Source organism: Monodon monoceros, unplaced genomic scaffold, assembly GCF_005190385.1.
Source record: "Monodon monoceros isolate NGI ecotype Baffin Bay Population unplaced genomic scaffold, NGI_Narwhal_1 Super_Scaffold_21, whole genome shotgun sequence".
Classification (NCBI taxonomy): Eukaryota; Metazoa; Chordata; class Mammalia; order Artiodactyla; family Monodontidae; genus Monodon; species Monodon monoceros.
The window spans coordinates 134,734,712-134,751,615 of NW_021703778.1; the positions used below are offsets into that span (position 1 = coordinate 134,734,712).

The window sequence follows — 16,904 nt, forward strand, 5'->3', positions numbered from 1 at the left end:
AGGCAGCCTGCGTGTTCAAAGAACTCCAGTCACCAGTTCCACCGTGGGTGTGTTAGGTGCAGGGTAGGGGCTGGGAAAGATGAGTTTAGGAAATGGGACCTCTGAGGGGTTGGGGAGACATTCAGAAAGTGGTCTGTTCCTTGCAGTTGGTCACATAGGTCTGGAGCTCAGGAGAGGGGTAGGAGGTGACCGCTGTAGCATGGTAGTGAGAACAGGGGAGAAGGCATGGACTGGGGGAGAGGGTGAAGAGTAAACGGAGGACAAGGCCTGGGGACACCAGTATTGAAAGGGTGACAGTGGAAGAGGAGGTCAGGAAGGAATGACTTCAGGTTGTGTAAACATCTCATTCTGCAGCTCATCTGCTAGTTCGACTTGTGGTGAAATAGGCCAGTGGTTTTACAGTGTGATTTCCCCAGAAACTGATGCTTGCAATAACTTTTGAGTAGTGCTAGCCAGGTTCAGGAGCAAATGGTCCTTGGCCAGAAAACTGAGAGCTTGGGGAAGTATCTGTTAGGAGGTAGGTAAGTTGAAATGTTTTTAAGGACTCTAAACAAGCTTTCATTTTGTTGTGTAATTCCAGATCAAGGTAAGGTACACGGCTTTCTTTAAAAATACAGACTTCAGGCCTTTTCCAAGGATTTTGTGACCACCTGTGATTCTGGGAGCTCGGTGACTTCAAGAGTTCCTAATGTTATGAACCTAGAGGGTATCATGCTTAGGGAAATAAGTTAGAGAAAGACAAATATTGTATGTATCACTTATATGTGGAATCTAAAAAATAAAACTAGTGAATATAACAAAAAAGAAACAGACTCAGATATAGAGAACAAACTAGTGGTTGCCAGTGGGGAGAGGGAAGGGGGCAAGAAAGGGGTAGAGGATTAAGAGGTATAAACTACTATGTATAAAATAAGCAAGCTACAAGAATATATTATACAACACGGGGAATATAGCCAATATTTTATAACTATACATGGAATGTAATCTATAAAAATTTTGAATCACTATGTTTTATACCTGAAACTGATATAACATTGTAAATCAAGAATATTTCAATTAAAAAAGAAAAAGTTCCTAATGTTGACTCCACTGGGTAGTGTCTTACATAGTCCCAAAAACTGTTAGGAAGTCGTGCATGCGTTTTGGATTGTAATCATTTGTCATGGAGCTTGGTGACTATTAGAAACATAAACACAGAATTTCAGAGATGGAGGATCTTTAAAAACACTTTGTCTAGGGCTTCCCTGGTGGCGCAGTGGTTGAGAGTCCGCCTGCCGATACAGGGGACACAGGTTCGTGCCCCAGTCCGGGAAGATCCCACATGCCGCAGAGCGGCTGGGCCCGTGAGCCTTGGCCACTGAGCCTGCGCGTCCGGAGCCTGTGCTCTGCAACGGGAGAGGCCACAACAGTGAGAGGCCTGCATACCGCAAAAAAAAAAAAAAAACAAAAAAACACTTTGTCTATCTCCCTGGTTGGTAGGTGAAGCTGAGGCTGAGAGGTGAACCAACCTCACACAGTAGAATGGAAGGAGCACACACTGGTCTGAGGATCACGAGACCTCATTCTACTCCTGCCACTGCTTTCCAGTCTTTACCTCTGTAACGCAATGGTGAGAACACCTACAGTACCCACTTCAAGTGAGGTAGCACCATGAAAGCATTTTCAAAGTGGTATGCACAATACAGGAGTAAGTTATTAGTATTGTTACGTTGTGAGTAGTAATTTTACAGCACGCTGAGAGGTGTCATTATCTTCATCCTCCCTTTGAACAATCCACCAACATCATCAAGATTATTAAGCACTTAATTGTACATGAGGCTGTGTTAGCTTTTTATTTTGGAGAGAGTTGTATTTCTGTTTTCCCAGGAGCCTTTTTTTTTTTCAATTAAGCATTTTTTTCTTGTACCTTTTTAAAATTGTAGTTGATTTACAATGTTATGTTAGTTTCAGGTGTACAGCAAAGTGATTCACTTATATATATATATATATATATATATATTCTGTTTCAGATTCTTTTCCATTATAGGTTATTACAAGATATTGACTATAATTCCTTGTGCTATACAGTAGGTCCTGTTATTTTTCTATTTTTTTTTTAAAGAAGATGTTGGGGGTAGGAGTTTATTAATTTATTTATTTTTGCTGTGCTGCGTCTTCGTTTCTGTGCGAGGGCTTTCTCTAGTTGTGGCAAGCGGGGGCCCCTCTTCATCGCGGTGCGCGGGCCTCTTACTATCGTGGCCTCTCTTGTTGCAGAGCACAGGCTCCAGACGCACAGGCTCAGTAGTTGTGGCTCACGGGCCTAGTTGCTCTGCAGCATGTGGGATCTTCCCGGACCGGGGCACGAACCCATGTCCCCTGCATTAGCAGGTAGATTCTCAAACACTGCGCCACCAGGGAAGCCCCTATTTTTCTATTTTATATACAGTAGTGTGTATCTGTTAATCCCAAACGCCTAATTTACCTCTCCCCACTCCCCAACCCCCAAGTTGAGTACCTGAGTGCACCCCAAAGAAAGATTTTTAACAAATAAACAGAGAAGGAGCAAGCATCCATTGGTGAGCTCTGCCCATGCTGCTGCCCTTGCCTCTGTGTGCGATCCTTCCCCACCAGCGAGGCAGGAAAGCCAAGATCCCCGAGCCAGCCCTTCACATCCGTTCTCACCACCGAATCAGCATGGTGGGTCATCTCTACTTGGCTTCCTGAGATTTCCTGATGATCCTCTCTTTGGAACGTAAGGCCAGCACTGTTCCTGGAACTGGTGTCTGCTGGATAGTTTACTTGCCCTTTTGTTTCTTCCCTTCAGAAGGAAATGCTTTCTGAATGCCTTCTTACCTTTTTAAGTAGAAGGTATTATTATTATTCCTTGTCTGTAGAAGCTGTTTGGATGCCCATTTATATAGCACTAGAGAGTCATAGATGTTCAAGACCTGGGGGCTTCGTATGGTATAATAACGTCAGTGCGTCCTCTGAATTCGGGGTGGGGGTGTTCTTGTCTGTCGTTCAAGGAGAGTGAGGGGTTGAACAGGATGGGCACCAACATCTTACCCAGTGTAACTCCTAACCCAGTATTACTTTCCTTCCCCTCACCCTTCCCATCATCATCTTTACCCCCACCCCCAAGATTGGGTAGCCATACACCCAAAACTCAAAAGTCCTCCCAAATTTCACATGAGCTTGGATAGAGAGCTGAGAACTTGTGTGTGAGAACACTCCCCACGGAGCACAGAGTCGCGGGAGGAGGGGAGGGGGGGGCACACAGATTTTAGCCCAGTTTTCTACTTGAAAAAAATTCCCAAGTCATTAACCAGTGATCCTGACAACTGAAAATAACCATAGTATTCACCCCAAAATGTACAGCAGAAGACTATTTTTCTTGCTTGCCCTTTTGTCTCTCATGTCTCATCTTCGCTGTGAAGGGGTGTGTGTGTTAAATGCCCACACGTGCATGTTCCGAAAGCAAGACCATCCTCCCCTCCCCCCTCAGAGAACAGGTTGTAAAAACTGGCAACACCCACAGAAGGTAGCACAGGAAAGATAAATAAAGATACACACTCTTGTGTGAAAAACAGACCTAGACTTTCTAGATTGCTGACCTTAAAGATGATTTTTTAATTGTTTTTTTTTTTTTACTTGGTTTTGGTATAAATACACGTTTTCTGTTGGCCACCATGTTACCGAGTTTCCTAAACTGGCACTGAGTTATCCCAAAATGTGAATAATCATGACACAGACGAAAATGTATGGTTTGCTTAGAGGTTCTGCAGTTGTGCTGAGCTTTGGCCTCATCAGCTCCAGAAAGACTTGAGGGAGTCCTCGTGAGTCCCCAGAGCTCAGGAAGGTGATGCCCTCTGTCTCTGAGCTGAGCATTCCTTTGTGCTAAATCATCTCCGGTGAGAGATCTCAAGGCGCCAGTGGTGACTTGGGTGAGGTCAACGCCCTTTTCTCCGGGCTCACACAGATGGCCAGGTTAAATAAGTGCTGAAAGGAGTTTGGTGCATTCTCCTGAGTCACCTTTGTCAGTTCGGGAGGCATTGTAAACTTGGCCTCAGAAGGAGATTATAGCATGCTTTCGCTCCTAAGCTTTACAGAAATTAAGCTGTGTGTTTGCATGTGGGCTTATCTGTCATCACGCCTATCAGATTTCATCCTCTGTGCATTGTCTGCAGGAGTCTCGTCTGCCTCTGTGTACAGAGAAGGAACCACAAGTAATTTGGGATCCTCTTTTAGCCCTGAGTGTGTCTCACATCTGTTACCAGGCAATTGACCAGAGCGGCACTGGGCTTGATCCTCTGCATTTCCTACTCCCCTCCTGGCAAAGATTGGAATGGTCAAGGCAGCAGCCAAAGGCGGTCAGCCAGGAGGGGGCTGAGGAAGTGGAGGGAAAACTGGGGCCAGGGTCATGCAGAGGATCCAGCTCTCCATCGTTAGAGCCAATTTTTCAAATAGTGTTACGGGGAAAATCCAAAAGTAAGTTACTAAAAGGTCCTTTAAAAAGAGGATGGTTAACGTGAAGCCTGGCAGCCCCTGCCCTTTGCCGGGACTGGAGTTCCCGTATGAGGAAATGGAGCTTCAGGCTTCTTACTGAAATTAACACCTTCAGAAATGGACCATTTATTCACAGGTAGGCCAGGCTAGTGTTGGCAGAAAACAGAAAAATACTGATCTTCCTAGAGGCTTCATTTTTGGCATTCTTTATCATTTTATTAAAGTTACTATTCTCAACTTCCTTCCCCCATTTTAGATTGTTCAGGACCTCTATTCTTAGGAAACTTACGTTTTATCTGTGGCTAGCAGCGTGAAGGATTTTTTTTTTTTAATGAAGTATTAATACCACATGACTCTTTAATCTTCCTATCTCAGATAGGAGCATAAAGATATCAGGTTTTGTAAAATGAGCATGGAAATCTTTTCTGTGTAGGGGTTTGCTAACTGATGTCTGTGGGTCAGAAGAGCTTTTTAAGTTGGGAAAACTCTAAGGAACACACTTAAAAACTCTTAAGTAGCACACTTTGTTTTCTTTCATTTGTCCATTCCAGTGATCAAAGAGCATTAAATTTTAGCAGGTGGTAGTTAGGTTTGGTTTGGACACCCAAGATAATGTGTATCCAGGATAAAGAAGGGTGTTGGCCTGGGTTTCATCGGGAGGAAATAAAGACATTGTGTAGTACGCCTCTGGAGGATCCTTCTTTAGCACTTGCTTCCTTTCAATAGCTGCACTTTGGGGGATCACAGCTATCAGGTGAGCTTCCTTTTCCTTCGACACTTGGGAGTTATTGGAGAGCAGTGAAACCCTCACCGTTAGTCAGATGCTCGGGACTGGTTTGCCAGGAATAAAACCTTCTTGGCCAACAACACTGGCATTGGCACAAGGGCCCGACCTTGGGCTTCTGTCTCTGAGACTCATCTCTGATCTTAACCTTTTTTTAACCAGCGTTATCACATGACCTTAGTGAAGCTACTGAGATGGCTTGGGTTTCAGGGGAAGCTATAATGAGTATAAAACACAGGCAAGGCAGAGTGTTAAGAGCATTGATAAGGAATAAGTATATGCCCATGTAAAGGCTGCTGGATTCTAATCAGAGACAGGATGGAAAATATAGCCAACAAACCTGCAACAGATTTTAGCACTATTCCTGCCCCAGTGCAGAAAGAGAAAGAGTACAGGGCATTTTTGTACTTGTTTTCATTAGGAGGGAATAAAGTGCACCGTAGACTGTCTCTGGAGATATCTCGCAGAATATTCTGATGTGGCTCAGGTTAGACATTGATCCATTGGTGTGTTCAAATATACTTTCATACTCACCTGCCCACGCCTTCAGTAACTAGCTCCTGGAGATCAGCTTAAACATGTTTTATTTCATTTTTATAAAGCAAGTCCACTTCAGACCCAAGGAAAACATGGCATCTTCGCTGAGGGAGGTACAGTTATCTTCAAAATATTTTCTAATTCCAAATAGAGAAGAAAGGATAAGACTGTAGACTCTTGATGTAGGCACAGACCCTGGAGGACATTGCTCTCCCCTCCCACCTGATGACAGATGGGTCATTCAGGTGGTTCTTTCAGTGTCTCCAATAAGACAGTCCTGCTCCTCCCAGGGAAGAGCCTTCTCTCACTTAATGGCATTGAGTATTAGAAATTTTTGTTTTAATTTTCCTTATGACATCCTTATATACACTCCTTTCGCTTCCACTCCCCATACTTACTTCTCCCATTTAGAACCGCCTCTTCTGGCCAACAGCACTTCCATTATTTGAAACTATCAACAGTGTCATCTTTTTCTCCAACATAAAGACCCCAGTTGTTGGAAATAAAACCAGGTGGTCAGAATGAAGGATTCCTTGGGTTCAAGACTATTCCTTTTCTCTCCCTTCTCTTAGCACCTGCTCTGGGTGTACATCTCCATCCCTTCTCCCTCCACAGAGTCAGAGAAAGAAGAATAGCTTGTGGGCCAGCAAAGGAAGTACAACATAAGTAAACACACACAGTGCTGTGCATTCTTACCTGGGCATCATCCCAGGATTGCTCCTGACCTGTCACTGCTCTTTCATCCACAATCCAAATGAGAAGATTGGTAAACCTCAAAAGGAGGTTTAGCATAGTGACTGAGGGCAAAGGCTTTTACTGTTAGATAGGCCTGGCTTCAAATCTCAGCTCCATCGCTCCCAAACTGTGTGGCCTGGGGCAGGTTCCAGGTGGGTCTGTTCCTCAGTTTCCCTATTTTTTTTTTAATTTTTATTGGAGTATAGTTGATTTACAATGTTGTGTTAGTTTTAGGTGTACAGCAAAGTTAATCAGTTATACATATACATACATCCACTCTTTTTTAGATTCTTTTCCCATATAGGTCATTACAGAGTATTGAGTAGAGTTCCCTGTGCTATACAGTAGGTCCTTATTAGTTATCTATTTTATATATGATAGTGTGTATATGACAATCCCAATCTCCCAATTTATCCCTCCCTCCCTTTCCCCCCGGTAACCAGAAGTTAGTTTTTTACATCTGTGAGTCGATTTCTGTTTTGTAAATAAGTTCATTTCTACCATTTTTTCAGATTCCACGTATAAGCAATATCGTATGATCTTTGTCTGGCTTACTTTACTCAGTATGACAATCTCTAGGTCCATCCCTGTTGCTGCTAATGGTGTTATTTTGTTCTTTTTTATGGCTGAGTAACATTCCATCTTCTTTATCCATTCCTCTGTCGATGGGCATTTAGGTTGCTTCCATGAGCTGGCTGTTGTGAACAGTGCTGCAAGGAACACTAGGGTGCATGTGTCTTCTCAAATTATGGTTTTCTCAGGGTAGATGCCCAGTAGTGGAATTGGGTCATATGGTAGCTCTATTTTTAGTTTTTTAAGGAACCTCCATACTGTTCTCCATAGTGGCTGTATCAATTTACATCCCCACCAACAGTGCAAGAGGGTTCCCTTTTCTCCACACCCTCTCCAGCATTTATTGTTTGTAGATTTTCTGATGGTGGCCATTCTGACTGGTGTGAGGTGATACCTCATTGTAGTTTTGATTTGCATTTCTCTAATAATTAGCAGTGTTGAGTATCTTTTCATGTGCCTCTTGGCTATTTTTATGTCTTCTTTGGAGAAATGTGGCTGGCGCAGGTGGTTGCCAGCTGTTTGCCCACCACCGCAGCTGGCAGGAAGGGGTATGAGAGGAGAAGGTTGCTGACTGGTCTTCATAACGAGGTCAGACTCTACCTGTGATAGTGGCAAAACACAGAGACACGGGAGGCTGCAACATACACAAGCATGCATTTTATCCACCCCAGGGTGGGCTTCATGGCCCTGAACCATACTCTGTTCTGTGTCCTGTGTTCCTTCTCTGCACTACCTCCTCAGGGCTCTCTGTAGAGTCATAAAATTCCTTCTTCCTGACTAGGAGCATCTCCCTGGAATACTGATGGGGACGTCCTATGGCATGCTTACCAGCACTGTCTGCTAACTCTCTGCCCTTTGGTCCGAAGTTGAATGAAAGGAAAAGGTCCTTTTGTTTGCCCAACAGCCAAATCCATCTGTTAAGTAGAAAATACAGTGTTCTCTCTCTCCTGGAAGAAAATCTCATTAGATTAATGGCCCTATTTATATAACTAGTCCTCTTCCTATGAAATCAGATTTTGAAAGGAAATGTACTTGTAGTCATTGCCTACGTTTGAATGAGTTTCAGAGTACATTTGGACCCTGTTATCTCTAGACACATTGTTAACATGGGGTGAGTTTGAACTCTATCCTCTGGAACATCTGAAAACTCAAAACGAAAGCCGCCTCAGGTGTAGCAGAGCCCACGAGACGTGACAAGTGCTATAGCTGACCTCAGAATTATAGGAAAGTGTTCCACTGCACCCTTCACCCTGCATTCAGCACTTCCCTTCTGTTGTGAAAGCAGATACAACTGCACGTTAAAACCTGCGTATCATCTGTATTCTTACTTTCAATTGTCTTTAGAAATCTTTGCTGTCAGAAAAATTGTTTTTCACTGAGACCATCACTACCACCCCCCCTGTTGGAGTCTGGGGCTGTGAAGGCAGAAACAGACCTTGTTCCCTTTTCCTGGCTGCAAAGTATGAGAGAGAGAGAAACAGAGCCAGATAAGCCTCGGGGCCAAGGCTCACCTCAGATGTTCATCTCTCAGAGGCTTTTCAGTCCATGCCCCTGTCTTTAGGTCGGACAGGATGGCCCTCCAAGTGGTTTAACAAGATGCTTGCTGAAACTCACTAGCTTTGGTTGAAGGCTTGCTCTTGTGCCAGGTATTTTACACTGATTATCTCATTTACTCATTATCATATTAGGATATACAGAAAAGTCTCCATTTTATAGTTGAGGAATCTGAGGTCCAGGGAAGTTAATACGTTTGTCCAAAGTCACACAGCTCATCAATGGGAGAACTGGCATCCAGACACAGCAGTGAAGCTGCAGGGCCTCACCAGTTCCCCTCTGGGCCCTCCATATCAGAGGAGCTTTTAATATCCTTTATGATCCGTCCCTGGCTGGCAGGAGGCTTGGCAGGACATTCCTGTACAGACCTGGCCTGCATTGCTTATGTTTCTTCAGGAAGGTGCCTGGATGACTGCTTTCCCCTGTGGTCATGCCTTCTCTGCGGCCTTGAAGGAACTGTTGTTTCTCATTCTCTGGGCAGGTGTGCTTCTGATTCCTTCTGGATCCTCTAGAGAAATTCCACTTTCACGAGGGCCACAGGAGGAAGGGGAATATGAAACGAGTCCACACATTCTTGCCCCTGCTCTCCAGTTAGCTGGAGACTTACATTCGGGGTGGAATCAGATTTTCCACCCTGTCCTCCTCCCTCTTTGCGGCTTATAACGTGCTTTCATTGACCCTAGCAGCCATTCTGCTTCCTTTAGTAAATGTGTCCAGAATCTTCCATGGAGTCACTTTATTTTCCTCTTTGGCTGACTTCCCGATTGGGACCACAGTCGGGGAGAAGGTCAGTTGAGGTGAGGCAAGCTGTCAGTATGACCTTAGACACAGCTGAGTGATGGCTGTAAACACCACGGTTGTTAACTTGTTTGGCATTCGGGTCCCAGTAGGGGCATAAGCAAACAGAGGAAGTTTTCTGCAACGGGATCGTGCCATCACCATCACAGCAGCAGGAACACCGTGTTTAAGGCGAGTCCTGGGCCTGGCCTAGGGCAGTGAACCCCTCCTGTCCCCAACCCCATACCCCTCCACCGACATGTACTGTGAAAGATTCCAGGCCTGGGACTGATGTTCAGTGTTCCCTGAACTTCCCACCTCTGCATCTTTGGAGGGGGGAGGGGTTAGTCACAGAGGAGCTATAACCCTCCCCGCCCAGCCTTCCACGCCCTCAGCACCACCCATCACCCCTCCTCCTGCCTGGAATGGTCCCTGTGCTGGTTTCTGTTCCGTGGTCATCCTGCTCTGGCTTTCTCATGAGCTCCTGCTGCCACCCCGGCCTTCTTTCCACCCTATGCTAGGGCTCAGAGCCCCAGGGTTCAGGCATGCGGGGAGCCAGCCAGGTATGAGGCCGAGGGGAGTGGTGGGAACAGGGGGTCACCTGCCCCAGCTAATGAGGCAGCCACTGCTCAACTCCAGGTCATTTTCACCAAGAAGAAGTGCAGGTCCAATGTTCCAGAATATTCCATCTTCCAAGGGAATTTGGAAAACTTGACTTTCATATGTGTGATGTGACATTTGCTACTTTTTAAATGTTTGACAAGTAGTTAAAATTATTTTAGAAACACTCTACGTGGGCCAAATAAAATGTCTGTGGCCTGGAGCTGCTCTCAGTTCTATTCTCTCTCCCTCCACCTCTGCCCTCCCAGCATCAGCTCTTTCTCACCAAACGGTGATGGCCCTAGGTGTCAGACCTCTCACCCTGGCCTGCACCCCAGGCTTACAGGGCTAGTCAGCTCCTGGGGGATGTTTGCGCATCTCAGATGCAAAGCTGAGCTCACCAACCTCCCAGATCTGCAAGACCTTGAGAAATGGTAGATGTTTTTGTTTTCATCCCTTTGTCAAAAGTTACTACCGCTACTACTACTATACTTCTGTTAACACTAATAACCCCCAACAATAACCAGTCTCTCTTTCGTTACCCTTTTCCGTCCCACAGCAGCCGGAGAGGACCCTGGGACCTGGCTGTCCTCCTGCCCCTTCCCCCCAGCTCCAGGCAGTGTGGAATGTGCTCATTTTTCTTCCACAAGCTCCCCAGGACCTGCTCCCCTCTTTTCCTTTCCACTAACCAGAAAATCTGGTTTCCAGACTTGTCGTGTCTTCTCGGCTGTCGTCTCAGCCTCCTAACTAGTCAGCCCCCTACCCACAAATCTCTTACCCCTCCATGAGGGATTTATCCTTCCCATCGTGGCTAGAGCCATCCCTGAGTCACAGGGCAGCTCTCGTCATTCACCTCTTCGTACGCTTTTGTCGGGTCCTACTGGCTGCCCCACGGTTCCTCGGCCGTCCTTTCACGGCAGCCCTACCACCCTATAGGCTCCCTCACCAACGTGGCCGGTGCTTGCCTACCGCCGTGCCAACTGCGTTCTCGGGCGTGACTGCCCTCTTCCTTCCTGGCTCTGTTAATTCTATGTATCTGCCTCATGTCAGCAACTGTCACCTCTTCTGGGAGGCCATCGCCTGCCCTCTCACCACCAGCCCCCAGTGCGATTTTCCCAGTCTCTCTCCAAAGCTCCCACTGCACTTGGCTGTGTCTCTCTTCCTTTCGTCCAGCTGTGTTACAGATAAAGTGTGCTTGCCTCTGCGCCTTCTCTTGATCAGCTCCTTCTTGGGGGGAGACACTGTCCTTGTCATCCATGTACCCACCCCCTATGAGGCCTAGTGCACTGCCTTGCATAGACACCTGCAAACCTTTGTAAATTGAATTTTTTTTTTTATGTGGAGAATGAATATCTTGAGCCCTTTAGATACAGCCAAAGTTAAAACAAAACTGCTGGGCTTCCCTGGTGGCACAGTGGTTGAGAGTCCGCCTGCCAATGCAGGGGACGCGGGTGCGTGCCCCGGTCTGGGAAGATCCCACATGCCGCGGAGCGGCTGGGCCCGTGAGCCATGGCCGCTGAGCCTGCGCGTCCGGAGCCTGTGCTCCGCAACGGGAGAGGCCATGACGGTGAGAGGCCCGCGTACCGCAAAAAAAAAAACAAAAACAAAACTGCTTGGTTATTTGAAAGGATTTATCAGAATTTTAAGCATAAGCTAGTGAAAGGGTTATTCTGCCTGACTCCATTCCCAGGGATGAAGTTTATAGAGGAGAGCAGCCACGATTTGGTCTCCTGTTCCTTGGGCAGTGCTTTTCCACGGTGCCCCTTGGGAGGCTGGCTTGCGTGCCGGGGCAGGGAAAAATGGGCAAAGCTGTTCAGACACCAGGGCTTCTGCCACCCTGGCATCAAGAGCCCCACACTGTTCCTCTTGCCCAGAAGAACAAGTTGTACTCACACATTCACAAGGTGTCCTCTGCTCGCACCGTTGGCAGGCCTGGGAGTTTCCCACAAGCCATCTGGGTCTGTTCTGCTGTCCTTGTAGCTTGAGTTTTTTGCCGCGTTGTTTGTTTTTTGTTAATTAGCTCTTAGAATAGACATGGCTATTCCATCAGGGATTGTACCCCATTGACTTTCCTAAGGAGAGAATCTACTCATTTCTTTTGTATATTTATTTTCCCCTGCCTTTCTGAGTTGCACAGACTTATCTGGGGAGAGCCCACGCAGCATGAGCTCCTAGCTCTTTCAGAACGGAGTTGTTTATGAGATATATTTCCTAAGTCTACGCTGATCACCGTGCGTGCCCAGAGTGCTAACTGCTGTGGAGCTCTGAAAGCTGCTTTTACTTTCTAGTTCCACGTCCAAATTCAGCACCACCAGGCCTTTCATTCCTTGTCTCTAGGAAAGAGGAGAAACCATTAAACCCCATCCGTGTCTTCAGTTTTTACTAGCTCCCCTTGGAAGCTTTTTCAGCATTTTATGAGGTCTGTCCTGTCAGATTTGCTTAGGGACTTCGGCAGCCTCCTCCCTCCACCTGATCCCGTTCACCTGAAGCAATCCACGAGGTTTTGCAGCTTTGGACACGTGACATGGCAGGGCTGCTCACCTCCCAACCCTACCCTTTCTTGTGTGCACCTTCAAGATTTTTTCCAAAATACTGTGTAAATTCCACTCCAAAGCCATTTCTATGAACACACCATTTCTTTTGTGTTCATAAATCAGACTTGGAAAGGGGTGCTTGGGGACTGTTATAAATTCATTTAAAGATAACTTGATTTAAGTTTTTAAAAAGTTTTTATCCAAGGCAATTTTCTTTTGATAATGGGAAATTAGCTTATGTGTCTTTAAAATTGAAAATGACATTCTGGCCATGAAAAGTGAATTATCCTATACTGGTCTTTGGTCAGGATACGATCAGAATGCCTTTATTGACCACTCTGTGAAAGGAGGGTTAGCCCAAAACATCTTGATAGGAGCTCAGCTGCGAGGAAGTGCCCAATTGATATAAATACAGAGGATTTATATACACACATTCCTTGAATGTATGGCAGTGCTTTTAAATTTTGGACTATGTGGCAAGAGTCTCAGTCATGAAACATTTCAAAATGGAGGGGCAGGAGAGAAGGAAGCATCTCAAAGGAAAAAACTTTTCACTCAAAACTGTGATATCTTTGTTGCATAATAAAAGTGGCCAACTTTGTTTTTCCTGGAGCCCGAACACAGAACTTTTAAGTTTTTCACCCTTGCGGCTTCTTCACACAGCTCTTCAGAAAAATGACTCTCATTCTTCTCTCTGTGGTCTTGTCAGAGAGTGGGAATCCTGGCCGGCTGGTTGGGTCTCTCAGAAGAATGGCACAGCTGTTCTGAAAAGTAGCCCCATTCATAAGATGCCGGCTGTCCACAACTGCAGTGCTAGAGAAAAGCACACTATTTTATAAAGCGTTTCTTTTCTTTAAAGAGGAAAAAAAATATACATGGTATTTACAGGAAAGAAAACCGGGCCCCTCGGTTTTATTTTAGTTGCCACGTCTGAAATGGAAGTGGGGAAGGCCATAAATACACATGAGCAATTTGCGCCTCATGTGTAAAGGAAAATTGCGCCTTTACGGGATGATTCATGGTGGCTGTGCCGCTGGGAAAATTCAGCTGGTTAAGCCAGATCAGCCAGAAAGCCTCACATCAACTCTTCTGCCAGAGCGAATGCCTGCCGTCTTGTGACATACTTATTGTCTAGGATTGAATGATTGACTCTCTTTCTCTCCCTCTCAGTTCATGACCAAGAACCCCACTATGCGCTTGGGCAGCCCGAGTCAGGGTGGCGAGCATGCCATCTTGCGACATCCTTTCTTTAAGGAAATCGACTGGACCCAGCTGAACCATCGCCAAGTAGAACCACCTTTCAGACCCAGAATTGTAAGTTGTCCAAGACCACCTTAGTAGACCTTCTTCTTTCTTAAAATGTCTCAGTGTTTCACTGAGCAGCCCGATGGTCCACTGGGGAATGATCAGACTGGAAGCTCAGCCTGCCGCTTTGCAAGGCACTTCACCCAGGAGGAGGCTGGGCTCCTTGCCCCTGAGGCAACGTCTGTGTGTGTGCCAGGGTTACTTCTCAAAAAGTTTTTACCTCTTGCTTGCCCTGGCCCCATCCTCTCTTAATTTAAAATTTCCTGGGGTCTAAGAGGCCTTGAAACTTTCCAGGTTTCCCCAACATTGTTCCTAGCTGCTTTCCTTACGCTCCTTAGTCAGGGTGCCTTTCCCAAGCCCCCAAGAAAGTAGAGAGGCCATGGAATGCTCCTCAAAGCCCTAAGCCTGGCTCCCCGGCTTGGAGAGCTCAGGTCTGTAACAGCTACTGCAGCACAGGGCTCAGGGCAGAACAGGCCGAGTCCTCTTAGACTAGGAAATACTGGGAGCACCTCACTAGGAAGTGAGGCAGCTGAGTGGGGTGGCGTTCCTGAGGGTGGTCCAGCTCTCGGTCTGAGAGCTAAGCTCTGTCTCATGGGTGGGTCAAGAGAACCACAATGGGAAGGCAGAGAAGCCGGGCTGGCAGTACTTCAAGAGTTAGGGGGACGAGGGGTGCTCAAAGGCAGAGAGAAAAATATCATTGACTCAAGGAAGAGAAGTAGGAGGTCTCACAATGGTAAAAATGATCTCTCCAGCATTAGTTTATGAAGATGTAAACTACACATTTCCAAGCGTCATTAGCTTCATCTGTAACAGCCTGCTAGCTTGAGACACAGAGACAAAGCCACTTCCTTTAATGGACATCCCCCTGCCAGCCCCTCTGGGAGGAGGGAAAGCTTTGCCAGCAGGGCAGAATGAATCTGACTATTGAGCAAAGTGAGAGGCATTTGTTCCCTAAACTCAGCATTTCCAAGAAGTCTTTCAAGAAAATCTCTTCAAGCATCTAGACCTTTGTAAGACAGGAGGTGGGGCAAGCGTGACTTTGCTCTACCTCTGTTGGTTTATGTGCCTCTCCATTAGGCCTGCTGAGAAGTGGTACCTCAGAGAAATGGGGGTGGTGAACCAGCTGGCTGGGCCAGGTGAGCAAATTAATTTTTTATTTTCCCAACCTAAGGCTGGCCTGCTCAGCAAGATTTTTGTGGGGTTAGTGAATTGGCGGTTACCAAATACCCTAGTAATACACAATGCAGTAGAAGTAGTATAAAGCACTGTTTAACCAATTGTCATAACTGTGAATAACACTACCGAGAGAGTTGCAGGGCAGTCCTCCGAACTCATTGAAATGGGCTAAGTCCCGTGGAAGATGACTAAACCTCAAGTGCATAGAATCTGAAATTTTCCTTGTTTCCTTTTTGACAGAAATCCCGAGAAGACGTCAGTAATTTTGACCCCGACTTCATAAAGGAAGAACCAGTTTTAACTCCAATTGATGAGGGACATCTTCCTATGATTAACCAGGATGAGTTTAGAAACTTTTCCTTTGTCTCTCCAGAATTGCATCCATAGCCTTATGGGGAATGGGAGAGATGGTATGAGAATCAAAAGGGGATAGAGATTTTCCAGGAATTTCCTTTGTGGGGAACTCCTCAGCATCAGCCTTAGAACAAGAACCTTACCTTCAGGGAGCAGGTGGAGAACTCTGTGAAGGACGGAACGTCAAGAGATCAACTACAGTATTTCAAGTCCTGAGGGAGCCACGGTCCTGGAAACAGTTGATACTGAAATGAGATTTCATGAAGAAATGCACTGCTCAGCCTCTGAGTTTCCATAGCTACTTGGGGTTCGGGAGATTAACAGGAGCCAAAAGGTGTGAAGAATAAATCAGATCCTAGAACTTCTGAGCCAATCAGGCGTTTTACTTCAAGGGACAAACCTAGACTTTGTATGGAGTGCCGGGCTCTTCTGTAAGCCACTGAGCCCCGAATACTGGCAGACTTCTGCAAGAAGTCTGTAAATGCTAAGGAAGAACTTGAAGAGAAGGAAAGGGATGGCTTCCAAATAGAACAATTTACTCTGAACAAAAAAGTGTGTCCATAAAGCTCTTAACTTAAAGTCCCATCCTGACAACAGATGGGCACCAAGGCAACGGCTACAGCTTATTCTTTTATCCTTACTTTCATTTAATAGATATTTATTGAGTGCCCAGTGAGACGGGGCCACAATACCCAGCAGTGTAAACAACAGACTTGCTTTCACCAAGCTCTCATCCTTAAGTTACGTGAATGGCATTTGCGTTCTGTGAAAGGCCTCTCCACGTTGCCTACGTCATACTTTGCACATAACGTTTTTCGCAGAAGGCAGCTCGATGCCCCAACAGCAACTATGCACATAATTGGCAGGTTAATCAGCAGGTGAGCTCAGGTGCTCGCTGACTTGTGGAATCTCATCGTGGGGGCAATGTGCCAATATTGCCCTGGACTCATCACTGAAGAATCGCACTCCGCCCGCATCCATGACCAGACTTATGGCTTATACCTTAGCAATTTATTTAAATTATATTTTAAGAGACAAAGATGTTTGTTTGGTATGCATTTTAATAATTAGAAATGGCTCTTGTAAGCAGGACATGTATCAAAGAAGGACCTTATACTATGTACCCATGTATGCAGTTGGAGAATTTTATCTGGCTGAAATAAATGCATTTTGTAACAAAAGGGATTTTTCTTGTCTAGAAGGATTTGTCCCATCCCTACTAGGAGAGATGTAATTAAAATAAGCTTTGAGCAGAATGGATAGAACTCTTGACTCAAAGCAATGTCCTGAGAGCAAAGGTTGGCATCACGTTGTGTAAGGCACTTAAATGAACGTGGCCTGTCTCTTCCTAACCACAACTTTCATTCTGAGTCAGGGTAATGACTGCTAAGTACTGCTGCCACAGAGTAACCCTCAGACTCCTAGTAGCTAGACATAGTAATTGCTTATTTCTCATCCAGTGAGAGCAAGTTCAACGGCCCTCTTCCAAC

General features: G+C 45.8%; 1 protein-coding gene across 1 annotated transcript in view; it reads left to right on the plus strand.

Moving 5' to 3' along the window:
* Nucleotides 1-16,589, plus strand: part of PRKCH (protein kinase C eta) — a 222,626-nt gene extending 206,037 nt beyond the window's left edge. The window contains exons 13-14 of the mRNA XM_029237243.1: nucleotides 13,750-13,893; nucleotides 15,301-16,589. Of these exons, the coding sequence (XP_029093076.1) occupies nucleotides 13,750-13,893; nucleotides 15,301-15,447 (291 nt within the window). The 3' untranslated portion in view covers nucleotides 15,448-16,589. The remainder of the gene's footprint in view (nucleotides 1-13,749; nucleotides 13,894-15,300) is intronic.
* The last annotated feature ends 315 nt before the right edge of the window (nucleotides 16,590-16,904 follow it).